This window comes from Manis pentadactyla, chromosome 9 (assembly GCF_030020395.1).
Source record: "Manis pentadactyla isolate mManPen7 chromosome 9, mManPen7.hap1, whole genome shotgun sequence".
In the NCBI taxonomy this organism is placed as follows: domain Eukaryota; kingdom Metazoa; phylum Chordata; class Mammalia; order Pholidota; family Manidae; genus Manis; species Manis pentadactyla.
Genome location: NC_080027.1, coordinates 96241988 through 96255798, shown reverse-complemented (window position 1 = coordinate 96255798; position 13811 = coordinate 96241988). Strand labels below are relative to the sequence as shown.

General features: G+C 38.8%; 1 protein-coding gene across 1 annotated transcript in view; it reads right to left on the bottom strand.

Annotated features, from left to right (window-relative positions):
* The window catches only part of CATSPERE (catsper channel auxiliary subunit epsilon), a 153466-nt gene that overhangs the window by 88480 nt on the left and 51175 nt on the right, over window positions 1-13811 (bottom strand). The window contains exon 5 of the mRNA XM_057508224.1: window positions 12507-12577. Coding sequence (XP_057364207.1) covers window positions 12507-12577 — 71 coding nt within the window. The remainder of the gene's footprint in view (window positions 1-12506; window positions 12578-13811) is intronic.

Here is a 13811-nt window from a genome sequence, read left to right as displayed (position 1 = left end):
TGCATCCATGTTCATCAGGGATATTGGTCTGTAATATTCTTTTTTGGTGGGATCTTTGTCTGGTTTTGGTATTAGGGTGATGCTGGCTTCAGAGTTTGGGAGTATTCCCTTCTCTTCTATTTTTTGTAAAACTTTAAGGAGAATGAGTATTATGTCTTCTCTGTATGTGTGATAAAATTTCGAGGTAAATCCATCTGGCCTGGGGGTTTTGTTCTTGGGTAGTTTTTTGATTACCGCTTCAATTTCGTTGCTGATAACTGGTTTATTTAGATTTTCTGTTTCTTCCTTGGTCAGTCTTGGAAGGTTGTATTTTTCTAGGAAGTTGTCCATTTCTTGTAGGTTTTGCAGCTTGTTAGCATATAGGTTTTCATAGTGTTCTCTAATAATTCTTTGTATTTCTGTGGGGTCCGTCGTGATTTTTCCTTTCTTGTTTCTGATTCTGTTGATGTGTGTTGATTCTCTTTTTCTCTTAATAAGTCTGGCTAAAGGCTTATTTATTTTGCTTATTTTCTCAAAGAACCAATTCTTTATTTCATTGATTTTTTCTATTGTTTTATTCTTCTCAATTTTATTTATTTCTTCTCTGATCTTTATTATGTCCCTCCTTCTGCTGACCTTAGGCCTAATTTGTTCTTCTTCCAATTTCAATAATTGTGACTTTTGACTATTCATTTGGGATTGTTCTTCCTTCTTTAAATATGCCTGTATTGCTATATACTTTCCTCCCAGAGCTGCTTTCTCTGCATCCCACAGAAGTTGGGGCTCTGTGTTGTTGTCATTTGTTTCCATATATTGCTTGATCTCTATTTTGATTTGGTCATTCATCCATTGATTATTTAGGAGCATTTTGTTAAGCCTCCATGTGTTTGTGAGCCTTTTTGCTTTCTTTGTACAATTTATTTCTAGTTTTATACCTTTGTGGTCTGAGAAGTTGGTTGGTAGAAATTTTTGAATTTACTGAGTCTCTTTTTGTGGCCTAGTATGTGGTCTATTCTGGAGAATGCCTCATGTGCACTTGAGAAGAATATGTATCCTGCTGCTTTTGGGTATAGAGTTCTATAGATGTCTATTAGGTCCATCTGTCCTAGTGTGTTGTTCAGTGCCTCTATGTCCTTATTTTCTGTCTGGTGGATCTTTCCATTGGAGTGAGTGATGTGTTTAAGTCTCCTAAAATAAATGCATTGCATTCTATTTCCTCCTTTAATTATGTTAGTATTTGTTTCACATATGCTGGTGCTCCCGTATTGGGTGCATATATATTTATAATGGTTATATCCTCTTGTTGGACTGAGCCCTTTATCATTATATAATGTCCTTCTTTATCTCTTGTTACTTTCTTTGTTTTGAAGTCTATCTGATACTAGTACTACAACACTTGCTTTTTTCTCCCTGTTGTTCGCATGAAATATCTTTTTCCGTCCCTTGACTTTTAGTCTGTGCATGTCTTTGGGTTTGAGGTGAGTCTCTTGTAAGCAGCATATAGATGGGTCTTGCTTTTTTATCCATTCTATTACTCTGTGTCTTTTGATTGGTGCATTCAGTCCATTTACATTTACGGTGATTATTGAAAGATATGTACTTATTGCCATTGCAGGCTTTACATTCGTGTTTACCAAAGGTTCAAGGTTAGCTTCTTTACTATCTTACTAACTTAACTCGCTTATTGAGCTATAATAAACACAGTCTGATGAATCTTTATTTCTCTCCCTTCTTATTCCTTCTCCTCCATTCTTTATATGTTAGGTGTTTTATTTTGTGCTCTTTTGTGTTTCCTTTGACTGCTTTTGTGGGTAGTTGATTTTATTTTTTGCGTTTAGTTAGTATTTGGTTGGTCTGCTTTCTTTGCTGTGATTTTATTTTCTCTGGTGACATCTATTTAGCCTTAGGAGTGCTTCCATCTAGAGCAGTCCCTCTAAAATACCCTGTAGAGGTGGTTTGTGGGGGGCAAATTCCCTCAACTTTTGCTTGTCTGGGAATTATTTAATCCCTCCTTCATATTTGAATGATAATTGTGCTGGATACAGTATTCTTGGTTCAAGGCCCTTCTGTTTCATTGCATTAAATATATCATGCCATTCTCTTCTGGCCTGTAGGGTTTCTGTTGAGAAGTCTGATGATAGCCTGATGGGTTTTCCTTTGTAGGTGACCTTTTTTCTCTTTTTGGCTGCCTTAAATACTCCATCCTTGTCATTGATGTTTGCCACTTTAATTATTATGTGTCTTGGTGTTGTCCTCCTTGGGTCCCTTCTGTTGGGAGTTCTGTATGCTTCTGTGGTCTGAGCAACTATTTCCTCCCCCAGTTTGGGGAAGTTTCAGCAATTATTTCTTCAAATACACTTTCTATCCCTTTTTCTCTCTTCTTCTTCTGGTACCCCTATAATGCAGATATTGCTCTGTTTGGATTGGTCATGCAGTTCTCTTAATATTCTTTTATTCCTGGAGATCCTTTGATCTCTCCCTGCATCAGCTTCTCTGTATTCCTGTTCTGTGATTTATATTTCATTAATGGCCTCTTGCACTTTGTCCATTCTGCTTTTAAGTCCTTCCAGAGATTGTTTTATTTCTGTATTCTCCCTCCCAACTTTATCCATTAGCTCTTGCATTTTTCTCTGCAGCTCCATCAGCATGGTTATGACCTTTATTTTGAATTCTTTTTCAGAAAGATTGGTTAAATCTATCTCCCCAGGTTCCCTCTCAGGGGATGTCTGTGTGATTCTGGTCTGGATCAAATTCTTCTGCCTTTTCATGGTGACAGAGGTAGTCGTGGGCAGTTGGTGCGTGTCTTAGCTGGGAGAACAAAGTCCCTTCCCACTTGCTCATTGCCTTCCTCTCATGCAAGAACGGTGACCCCTAGCAGCTTGTCCTGGGCAGCTGTGTGCCGATGGGGTCTCTGAGTCTGGCCCGGGTGGCTGGGGAGGTGGCTCTGCGCAGCTGCTGTGGGCGTGGCTGGTCTCAGGCTTCTGCTCTGCTATGGCAGAGCTGCACTGGAGGGGGATCGGGCGGGAGGCTGTTTATTGCCATGAGGGGCCTCAGATCTGTGCTGCCACCCAAGGGGTTAAGGTGCCCAGAGTTCCCCAGGATTCCCAGATGCTGGGCTGAGTGTGTCGGGAGGCTTCTGTCCAACTGTGAGGCTCCTGTCCCTTGAAGAATTTCAAAAAGCACTCACTTTTCTTTTGTCCCAGGAGCACTGGCTGTGGGGGAGTGCTTGTAGGTTTTACTGTTCCATTTCCCTAGTATCCAGCACACCATGCACTGTGTGTCTGTGCTCCTGGTGTGGATGACTAGGGTTGGGTATTTAGCAGTCCTGGGCTCCCAGTCCCTCCCCGATCTGACTCCTCTCCTTCCACCAGGGAGCTGGAGTGGGGGGCATGCTTGGACCGCAGCTTATATCTTACCCCCTTCTGGCACTGGGTTCTCACAGGTGTAGATGTAGCCTGGCTGTTGTACTGTATCTTCTGGTCTCTGTTTTAGGAATAGTTGTATTTGTTGTATTTTCAAAAATATATATGGTTTTGGGAGGAGATTTCCACTGTCCTTTTCATGCCGCCATCTTGGCTCCTCTAGTTGCATGTTTTTTAGAAGTGATTTTTTTCACTTTAAAGATATCTATGATTTTTTAGCATATAATCTCTAAGAGTCAATGCCTCAAGACTATGTTTTTTCATTTGCTGATTGCTGCACAGTGCCTACTACATGGATACAACAAAATGGAGATATTTTGGGAGTCATAAATGTATATACAGTGAATTTCTGAGATCATATAATGAAGATGATATTTCACCTTTTCAATCTGATGTTAGAAGACTGATGAAAATGAGAACAATAAATCTAGGTAGACCAATGTGCTGAACATTCATTAGTTCGATTAAAAAGATCCCTAGCTCCAGGGCTGGTATGTCTGCCTTGTGTTATGCTGTGTAGCTGAGGCGCAGGTAAGAAAAAAAGAAGTGCTCACTGAGTGATTTGCCAATGCATCTGGAAAGAAAACTCAAAGGAAAAGGAGAAATGCATAATGTAAGAAAGGCTTTAGGATTAATATTAAAAAGGTTAGTGAAAGGAACCGTGTAGAGAGATAACATCAATTGATGTTAAAGTGACAACCTTGATTCGCATGGAAAAATGCTATTAGCAGCCTTTGGATAGATCTTCATCAGTTTGTTTGGCTTTCTGGTGTTGGTGCACAGACTGAAGTATAGGGTGAGTAGAGGTCAAGGGCAGAAATCTGGATTACGGTGATATTTAAGGTAAGGACATATGACTAAACACCAAAGAAAAGACTGGGAAAGAATAATTATAGAGATAGAAGAGGCTGATGTCACCAAGATGGTAGAGTAGGAAACCCCAGCCTCCAGCCTCCCACAAAGATGAACTATTAGACAACTATCCACAAACAAAAACAGCTCTGAAAGAGCTCAGACGTCTACTTAAGAAACTTCAGCAGATTAAAAAAATGGCGGCATGAGAGGTGAGACAAAGGCTTCCTACTAAAATGCATATAGTATGAAAATACAACTAACATGACTAATCCTGAAAAAGCAACAGGAAAGAGGGCTGTGCCAAACTGCATACACCTGGAGAAAAGTATAAACCTCATGGAACAGGGTAACATACCAAAGCCGTGGCCCAGTGGGACCCAAGCTCTTCCCCCACCCAAGCTCACCAGGGGGAGGAAGAGAAACAGAGCAGGGAGGGAGTGGAGGCCTGGGACTGCTGAATACCTAACTCTGGAGATCTGCTCTGAGAGCACAAACCTACATTTCATGGTGCTTTCATTGTACACTCATGATGAGGGGGTTGGAAAGCTAAGACAGGCAGAATTCCTGGAGAGACTAAGATTCCAGCTGCTTGTGGAAAGCAGGGATCCATATCCAGTTGCTCTGGGACAAAAGAAAGGCAGGCAGTCTGAGAGACTTCCTAACAGCAAGAGGGCTGCTAAAGGGGCAAGGATTGCACACAGCTTACTGCTCAGGAGAAAGGGCAGGTAGACAAAATTGTTGGGGTGCACACTGCCCAGCAGGTTGGGAACTTTTTTGATCTTCAGGTGCTCCAGCTCCCTGCCTGGCTACACAGCTTGAAGGACCCCCTTGGTGATAGGCAACCTACTGCGCCTTTCTCCCAGGCAGTTGCACCTGGCTCGTAAACCCACAAACCCTACCCTGGCGTTAGGCCAGACAGAGGGAAGCCCCATCTACAGCAACTACAAATGCAAAGCACAGAGGCTCATACCTGTCTGCTTGGCCCACTGTTTCAGGCAGTGGAGGCAGGTATAGCAGCTGGGAAGCAGGAAAAAGCTGTTTCCTCCCATCAGGCACCAATACCGCTCCCCTGAGACCCCTGACATTGCTTTAGGGGATGAGCAGCTCCAGAGAGTAGAGTTTCTGGGCACAAGAGGGTGCCATATACAAATATGAAATGCCAAAGGAACCTGGTTCAAAGTAAAATTATGAATAAAACACCCGAGAAAGATTCAAATGAAATCAACCTCATGAACCTCCCTGAAAGGAATTTCAAAATAAAAATCATTGCTCATGGAGGTACAGAAAAATATTCAAGAACTCAGGAATGAATTCCAGTCAGAGGTCCAATTGCAGAAGAGTGCAATAGAAGGTATTAAAAGCAGATTAGGCAATGGAGGTCACTGATCTTCCAACACAAAGGACCCAACGAAGAAAACATCAAGACATATAGTCATAAAAATGGCAAAGATCAAGGATAAGGACAGACTATTAAAAGCAGCCAGAAAGAGAAATAAGATCACATACAAAGGAAAGCCCATCAGGCTATCATCAGACTGATCAGCAGAAACCTTACAGACCAGAAGGGAGTGGATGGCTATATTTAATGCAATGAAGCAGAAGGGCCTCGTACCAAACATACTTTATCTGGCAAGATTATCATTTAAATTCAAAATGGGGATTAAACAATTTCCAGATTAAAAAAAGCTGAGAAAATTTACCTCCCACAAAACCATCTCTGCAGTGTATTTTGGAGGCACTGCTATAGATGGAAGTCTTCCTAAGGTTGAACTGATGTCAACAGAGGTAATAAAACCACAATAAAGAAAGTAGAACAGCTAATTACTAAGTAAATGCAAAATTAAATCAACTATCCCCAAAGTCAAACAAGGGACAAAGAGTACAGAATATGATACCTAATATATAAAGTATGGAGGAGAAAAAAAAGAAACTTTAGATTGTGTTTGTAATAGCATATTAAGTGAGTTAAGTTGGACTCTTAGATAGTAAGGAAGTTAACTTTGAACCTTTGGTAACCATGAATCTAAAGCCTGCAATGGCAATAAGTACACATCTATTGATAATCACCCTAATTGTAAATGGTCTGAATACACTAATCAAAAGACATAGAGGCACTGAATGGATAAAAAAGCAAGACCCCTCTATATGCTGACTACAAGAGACTCACTTTAAACCCAAAGACACACAAAGACTAAAACTGAAGGGATGGAAAAAGATATTTCATGCAACTAATAGGGACAAAAAAGCAGGAGTTGCAGTACTTGTATCAGACAAAATAGACTTTAAAACAAAGAACGTGGCAAGAGACAAAGAAGGACATTACATAATGATTAAGGGGTCAACCCAACAAGAAGATATAACTATTATAAATATCTATGCACCCAACACAGGAGCACCTACATATGTGAAACAAATACTAACAGAATTAAAAGAGGAAATAGAATGCAGTGCATTCATTCTAGGAGACTTCAACAGTCCACTCACTCTGAAGGACAGATCAAACAGACAGAAAATAAGTAAGGAGACAGAGGCACTGAACAGCACATTAGAACAGATGGACCTAACAGACATCTACAGAACTCTACACCCAAAAGCAGCAGAATACACATTCTTCTCAAGTGCACATGGAACTTTTTCAGGAATAGATCATATACTAGGCCACAAAAAGAGCCTCAGTAAATTCACAAAGATTGAAACTGTACCAACCAGTTTCTCAGACCACAAAGGTATGAAACTAGAAATAAATTATGCAAAGAAAATGAAAAACCAACAAACATGTGGAGCCTTCACAAAATGCTCCTAAATAATCAATGGGTCAATTACCAGATAAAAACAGAGATCAAGAAATATATGGAGACAAAAGACAACAATAATTCAACACCGCAAAATCTGTAGGACGCAGCGAAGGCTATGCTAAGAGGAAACTATATTGCAATACAGGCCTACTTCAGGAAAGAAGAACAATCTCATATGAACAGTCTAAACTCACAATTAACAAAACTAGATAAAAAAAGAACAAATGAGGCCCAAAGTCAGTAGAAGGAGGGACATAATAAAGATTATAGCAGAAATAAATAAAATTGAGAAGAATAAAAGAATAGAAAGAATCAATGAAAGCAAGACCTGGTTCTTTGAGAAAATAAACAAAATTGACAAACCCCTAGCCAGACTTATCAAGAAAAAAAGAGAGTCTACACACATAAGCAGAATCAGAAATGAGAGAGGAAAAATCACTACGGACACCACAGAAATACAAAGAACTATTAGAGAATACTATGAAAAATTATTGGCTAACAAACTGGATAACCTACAAGAAATGGACAACTTTCTAGAAAAATACAACCTGCCAAGCCTGACCCAGAAAGAAACAGAAAATCTGAACAGACCAATTACCATCAATGAAATTGAACTGGTAATCAAAACTACCAAAGAACAAAACCCGTGGACCAGATGGCTTCACTGCTGAATTTTATCAAACATTTAGTGAAGACCTAATACCCATTCTCCTTAAAGTTTTACAAAGAATAGAAGAGGGAATACTTCCAAACTCATTCTATGAGGCCAGCATCACTCTAATACCAAAACCAGGCAAAGACACCAAAAAAAAAAGAAAATTACAGACCAATATCCCTGATGACCATAAATGCAAAAATACTCAACAAAATATTAGCAAACCGAATTCAAAAATACATCAAAAAGATCATCCACCATGACCAAGTAGGATTTATGCCAGGGATGCAAGGATGGTACAACATTTGAAAATATAGCAACATCATCCACCACATCAACAAAAAGAAGGACAAAAACCACATGGTCATCTGCATAGATGCTGAGAAAGCATTTGACAAAATTCAACATCCATTCATGATAAAAACTCTCAACAATATGGGTATAGAGGGCAAGTACCTCAATATAATAAAGGCCATATACGACAAACCCAAACCCAACATTATACTTAACAGCGAGAAGCTGAAAGCTTTTCCTCTAAGACTAAGAACAAGACAAGGATGCCCACTCTCCCCACTTCTATTCAACATAGTACTGAAGGGTCTAGTCACAGCAAACAGACAACACAAAGAAATAAAAGGCATCCAGACTGGCAAGGAAGAAGTTAAACTGTCCCTGTTTGCAGATGACATGATATTGTACATAAATAACCCTAAAGAATCCATTCCAAAAATACTAGTTCTAATATATGAATTCATCAAAGTTGTGGGATACAAAATTAATACATAGAAATCTGTTGCATTCCTATACACTAAAGATGAACCAGCAGAAAGAGAAATCAGGAAAACAATTCCATTCACAGTTGAATCAAAAAGAATAAAATATCTAGGAATAAACCTAACTAAGGAACTGAAAAAACTATACTCTGAAAACTACAAGACACTCATGAGAGAAATTAAAGAAGATACCAAAAATGGAAACACGTCCTGTACTCATGGATAGGAAGAATTAATATTGTCAAAATGGCCATCCTGCCTAAAGCAATCTACAGATTCAATGCAATTCCTATCAAAATACCAACAGCATTCTTCAATGAATGAGAGCAAATCATCCTATAATTCATATGGAACCACAAAAGACCTCGAATAGCCAAAGCAATCCTGAGAAGGAAGAATAAAGCTGGAGGAATTATGTTCCCCAACTTTAAGCTCTACAACAAAGCCACAGTAATCAAGATAATTTGGTACTGGCACAAGAACAGAACCATAGACTAATGGAACAGACTAGAGATCCCTGATATAAACCCAACCATATATGGTCAATAAATATATGATAAAGGAGTCATGGACATACAATGGGGAAATGACAGCCTCTTCAACAACTGGTGTTGGCAAAACTGGATAGTTACATACAAGAGAATGAAACTGGATTACTGCTTAACCCCATACACAAGAGTATACTCAAAATGGATCAAAGACCTGAATGCAAGTCATGAAACTGTAAAACTCTTAGAAGAAAACATAGACAAAAATCTACTGAATGTAAGCATGAGCAACTTTTTCCTCAACGCACCTCCTCAAGCAAGGGAAACAAAAGCAATAATGAACACACGGGACTACATCAAACTAAAACGTTTCGGTATGGTAAAGGACACCATCAGTAGAACAAAAAGGCATCCTACAGTATGGGAGAATATATTTGTAAATGATATATCCGACAAGGGGTTAACATCCAAAATATATAAAGAACTCACATGCCTCAACACCCAAAAAGCAAATAACCTGATTAAAAAATGGGCAGAGGATATGAAGAGACAGTTCTCCAAAGAAGAAATTCAGATGGCCAACAGACACATGAAAGGATGCTCCACATCACTAATTATCAGGGAAATGCAAATTAAAACCACAATGAGATATCACCTAACACCAGTAAGGATGGCCAGCATCGAAAAGACTAGGAACAACAAATGCTGGTGAGGATGAGGAGAAAGGGGAACCCTCCTACAGTGCTGGTGGGAATGTAAGCTAGTTCAACCATTGTGGAAAGCAATACGGAGCTTCTTCAAAAAACAAAAATAGAAATACCATTTGACCTGGGAATCCCACTCCTTGGAATTTACCCAAAGAATACAAGTTCTCAGAGTCAAAAAGACATATGCACCCCTATGTTTATTGCAGCACTATTTACAATAGCCAAGATACGGAAGCAACCTAAGTGTCCATCAGTAGATGAATAGATAAAGAAGATGTGATACATATACACAATGGAATACTGTTCAGCCATAAGAAAGAAACAAATCCTACCATTTGCAACAACATGGATGGAGCTGGAGGATATTATGCTCAGTGAAATAAGCCAGGCAGAGAAAGACAATTGCCATATGATATCCCTCATTTGTGGAGCATAACAACGAAGCATAACTGAAGGAACAAAATAGCAGCAGACTCACAGACTCCAAGAAGGGACTTGTGGTTACCAAAGTGGAGGGGTGTGGGAGGGCAGGTTGGGAGGGAGGGAGATGGGAATTGAGGGGTATTATGTTTAGTACACATGGTGTGGGGGGTCATGGGGAAAACAGTTAGAACAGAGCAGGCAAACAGTGAATCTGTGGCATATGGTGGACAGTGACTGCATTGGGGTATGGTTGGGGACTTGATAATATCGGTAAATGTAGTAACCACATAGTTTTTCCATGTGAAACCATCATAAGAGTGTATATCAATAATACCTTAATAGTAAAAAAAAGAAACTTCAGCAACACAGTGGAAGTAAAAAAACTAAGAATCACTACACAAAAAGGGAAGGGTGTTTCAAGTAAGTGACAGTATAACTCCACCAAAAACAAAACCAGAAACCAGCAGTAGATACACACAAGAAAAAGAGAGGGGAATCAAAGTACACCACTGTGGAAAACCATCAATTTGCAAAAGAACAGTAAGGGAAGAAAGGAACAGACAAATACAAAAGAGCCAGAACACAACTCATAAGTTTGTTTTCCTTATTTATCAAGACTTACTTTAAATGTCAATGAATTAAATTCTCCAGTCAGAAGTTGAAGAGTGGCTGCATTGATGAAAAACAAGCCCCAATTTTTTTGCCTATAAGAGACTCACTCCAGCTTCAAGGACATATATAGGTTCAAAGTGAAGGGATGGAAAAAGATATTCCATACCAAATGTATGTAATGTTTTATTTTTTGACCTATGTGATGGATCCATGGGTATTAGTTCCATTTTTATTCTTGAAATGGTGTTTAACAGTTGATAGATTGCAAACATTTTTATAACCTATGTAACAGAAAAACACTTGCTCCTACACAATTCTCTCTTTTGGGCTAACCTGCCCCCTTGGTAGGTGGTTCTCCTTTTGATTTTGCTTTCGTGGAGGGAACATGTCTGGATCAGTGCAGTCAGGAGGCACAGCTCTTTCACTAGCTCTTGGGGCTCAGTGTGTGAGACTGGAAACCCTTGAAACCAGCTATAAATGCTTTCTTGGCAGAATCTCCTCTCTGATGGTTCCTGTGGTCTCTCCTTGGAGGAAGCAGAAAGCCCATCTGGCCATAGAAGCAGGTTCTATTCTCCAATTCAGCTGTACCAGGAATTTTTATCCCCAAGAGTTCTCTTGTCTATTTCTCAATTCGTTCAAAACCCACAGGGGTTAAGCTGGTGAGCTGGCACCCCTTAAGCCCCCAACAAAGACAGAAGCCTGCCAGTTTCACGAGTAGCAGAAACTCAGTCCTTGCCTCTTTGTAAGACTCTGGGAAGGTGGCAGTAATTTGGAGAGGAATGTCTAGATGTACTCATGGTGAGGCTTGCTGAAATATAGTTATCAGGATTTTCAATCCGAAAGTTACACATAGGCTGCAGAGCTATCTGACTTTATAAGGGACCATGTGAACCAGGACAATGAAATGATTAGCAACAACCATGCCTTATCAAAGACATGAGTATTCTGAGCAGTTCTGCCAGTGACATGCACCGATCTTCAACTGGTAACTGTGGCCATGGAAATGTGGGATTGTGGAGCTAGTACCATAGAAATCACATGAATTTAACAATTTTATCACACAATAGGGGAGGGATGGCTCCCCCAAAGGAAGGGGATGTTAAGTAGATTTAAAAAACGTTAGTTATAGTCATCTGGACAGCAGGGGCCACATTAGACAGTTCTTTATATACTACACAGGACTTAGGATACTGCCTTGACTATGACACAAAAAATATTCTGATTTGTTGATGCTTTTTACTTATGACATGCTATAAAAGCAGTGAGATAATTTTTCTTATATCAGTTTTCCCTTCTTAGTTATATTCATTTACTCTCATGTTAAAATGGGTTTGAAGAGCTACCCAAAATAAAGAAAGCCCTTTTGGAATACAATGTATAATATATATATTGTAAATAAAATAGCACTGTAGTCTGAAAAACTACAGTCAAATCCCAATCTATCTTTTAGTAGCTATGCGTTTTTGTCCAAATTATTTAACCAATCGAGGCTTATAATCCCTCACTTGTACAATAAAAATAATAATACTTAACATGGGTGTGTTATGGAAACTGAGAGATAATTTATATCAAGTATAAACATGTAGGAGCAGTGTATGTTTTCAAATAGTGGTGGCTATTGTTATTTTACTGTTCTTCAATGTTAGTTTGACAGTATATTTGAGGATACCTTGTTTGGTGAAGAGTGACAGCTTATATGCAAACTATAATGTAGATAATCTAGTTGGAGTTAATTAAAAGTTAAGATTAAATACTCTTAAAAAGCAACAGTTACCTTTGTATACAAAAAGTACTTACAGAACTTTATAATACCACAGAAAGCAAGCATGAGAACTGTCCACAGGTAAATAGCGTTCTTCTTCTAAATCCTAAAAAAATGTATAAGAAATTATGTTAGGTTACTTTAAAATAAATACAAACTTGGACACAGGCATAAGAGTCACAGAGGAACTAAGTTAATTATCTAAGGTTATAGGAAGTATTATTTTTAGAATAGAACTAATAAATAGTCAGGTAATGCTTGCTCAATTCTTAGCTACTCTTTATAATTAAGAATTTACCATCATGAGAGACAAATTTAGATGGATTATTATATTTGTCCTTGTAAATTAATAAGGAATGTATATGCTTTATATAGTCAATTAATATATGATAAAGGAGCCATGGACATACAAAGGGGAAACGACAGCCTCTTCAACAACTGGTGTTGGCAAAACTGGACAGCTATATGCAAGAGAATGAAACTGGATTATTGTCTAGCCCCATAAACAAAAGTAAACTCAAAATGGATCAAAGACCTGAATATAAGTCAAGAAACCATAAAACTCTTAGAAGATAACATAGGCAAAAATCTCCTGAATATAAACATGAGCAACTTTTTCCTGAACGCATCTCCTCGGGCAAGGGAAACAAAAGCAAAAATGAACAAATGGGACTACATCAAACTAAAAAGCTTCTGTACAGCAAAGGACACCATCGGTAGAACAAAAAGGCATCCTACAGTATGGGAGAATATATTTGTAAATGAAATATCTGACAAGGGGTTAACATCCAAAATACATAAAGAACTCACATGCCTCAACACCAAAAATGCAAATAACCTGATTAAAAAATGGTCAGAGGATATGAACAGACACTTCTCCAAAGAAGAAATTCAGATGGCCAACAGGCACATGAAAAGATGTTCCACATCACTAATTATCAGGGAAATGCAAATTAAAACCACAGTGAGTTATCACCTCACACCAGTTAGGATGGCCAGCATTGAAAAGACTAAGAAAAACAAATGCTGGTGGGGATGCGGAGAAAGGGGAAGCCTCCTACACTGCTGGTGGGAGTGTAAGCTAGTTTAACCATTGTGGAAAGCAATATGGAGATTCCTCAAAAACTAAAAAGAAAACTACCATTTGACCTGGGAATTCCACTCCTAGAAATTTACCCAAAGAATAGAAGTTCTCTGAGTCAAAAAGACATATGCATCCCTATGTTTACTGCAGCACTATTTACAATAGCCAAGATATGGAAGCAACCTAAGTGTCCATCAGTAGATGAATGGATAAAGAAGATGTGGCACATGTACATATACAGAACAGAATAGTATTC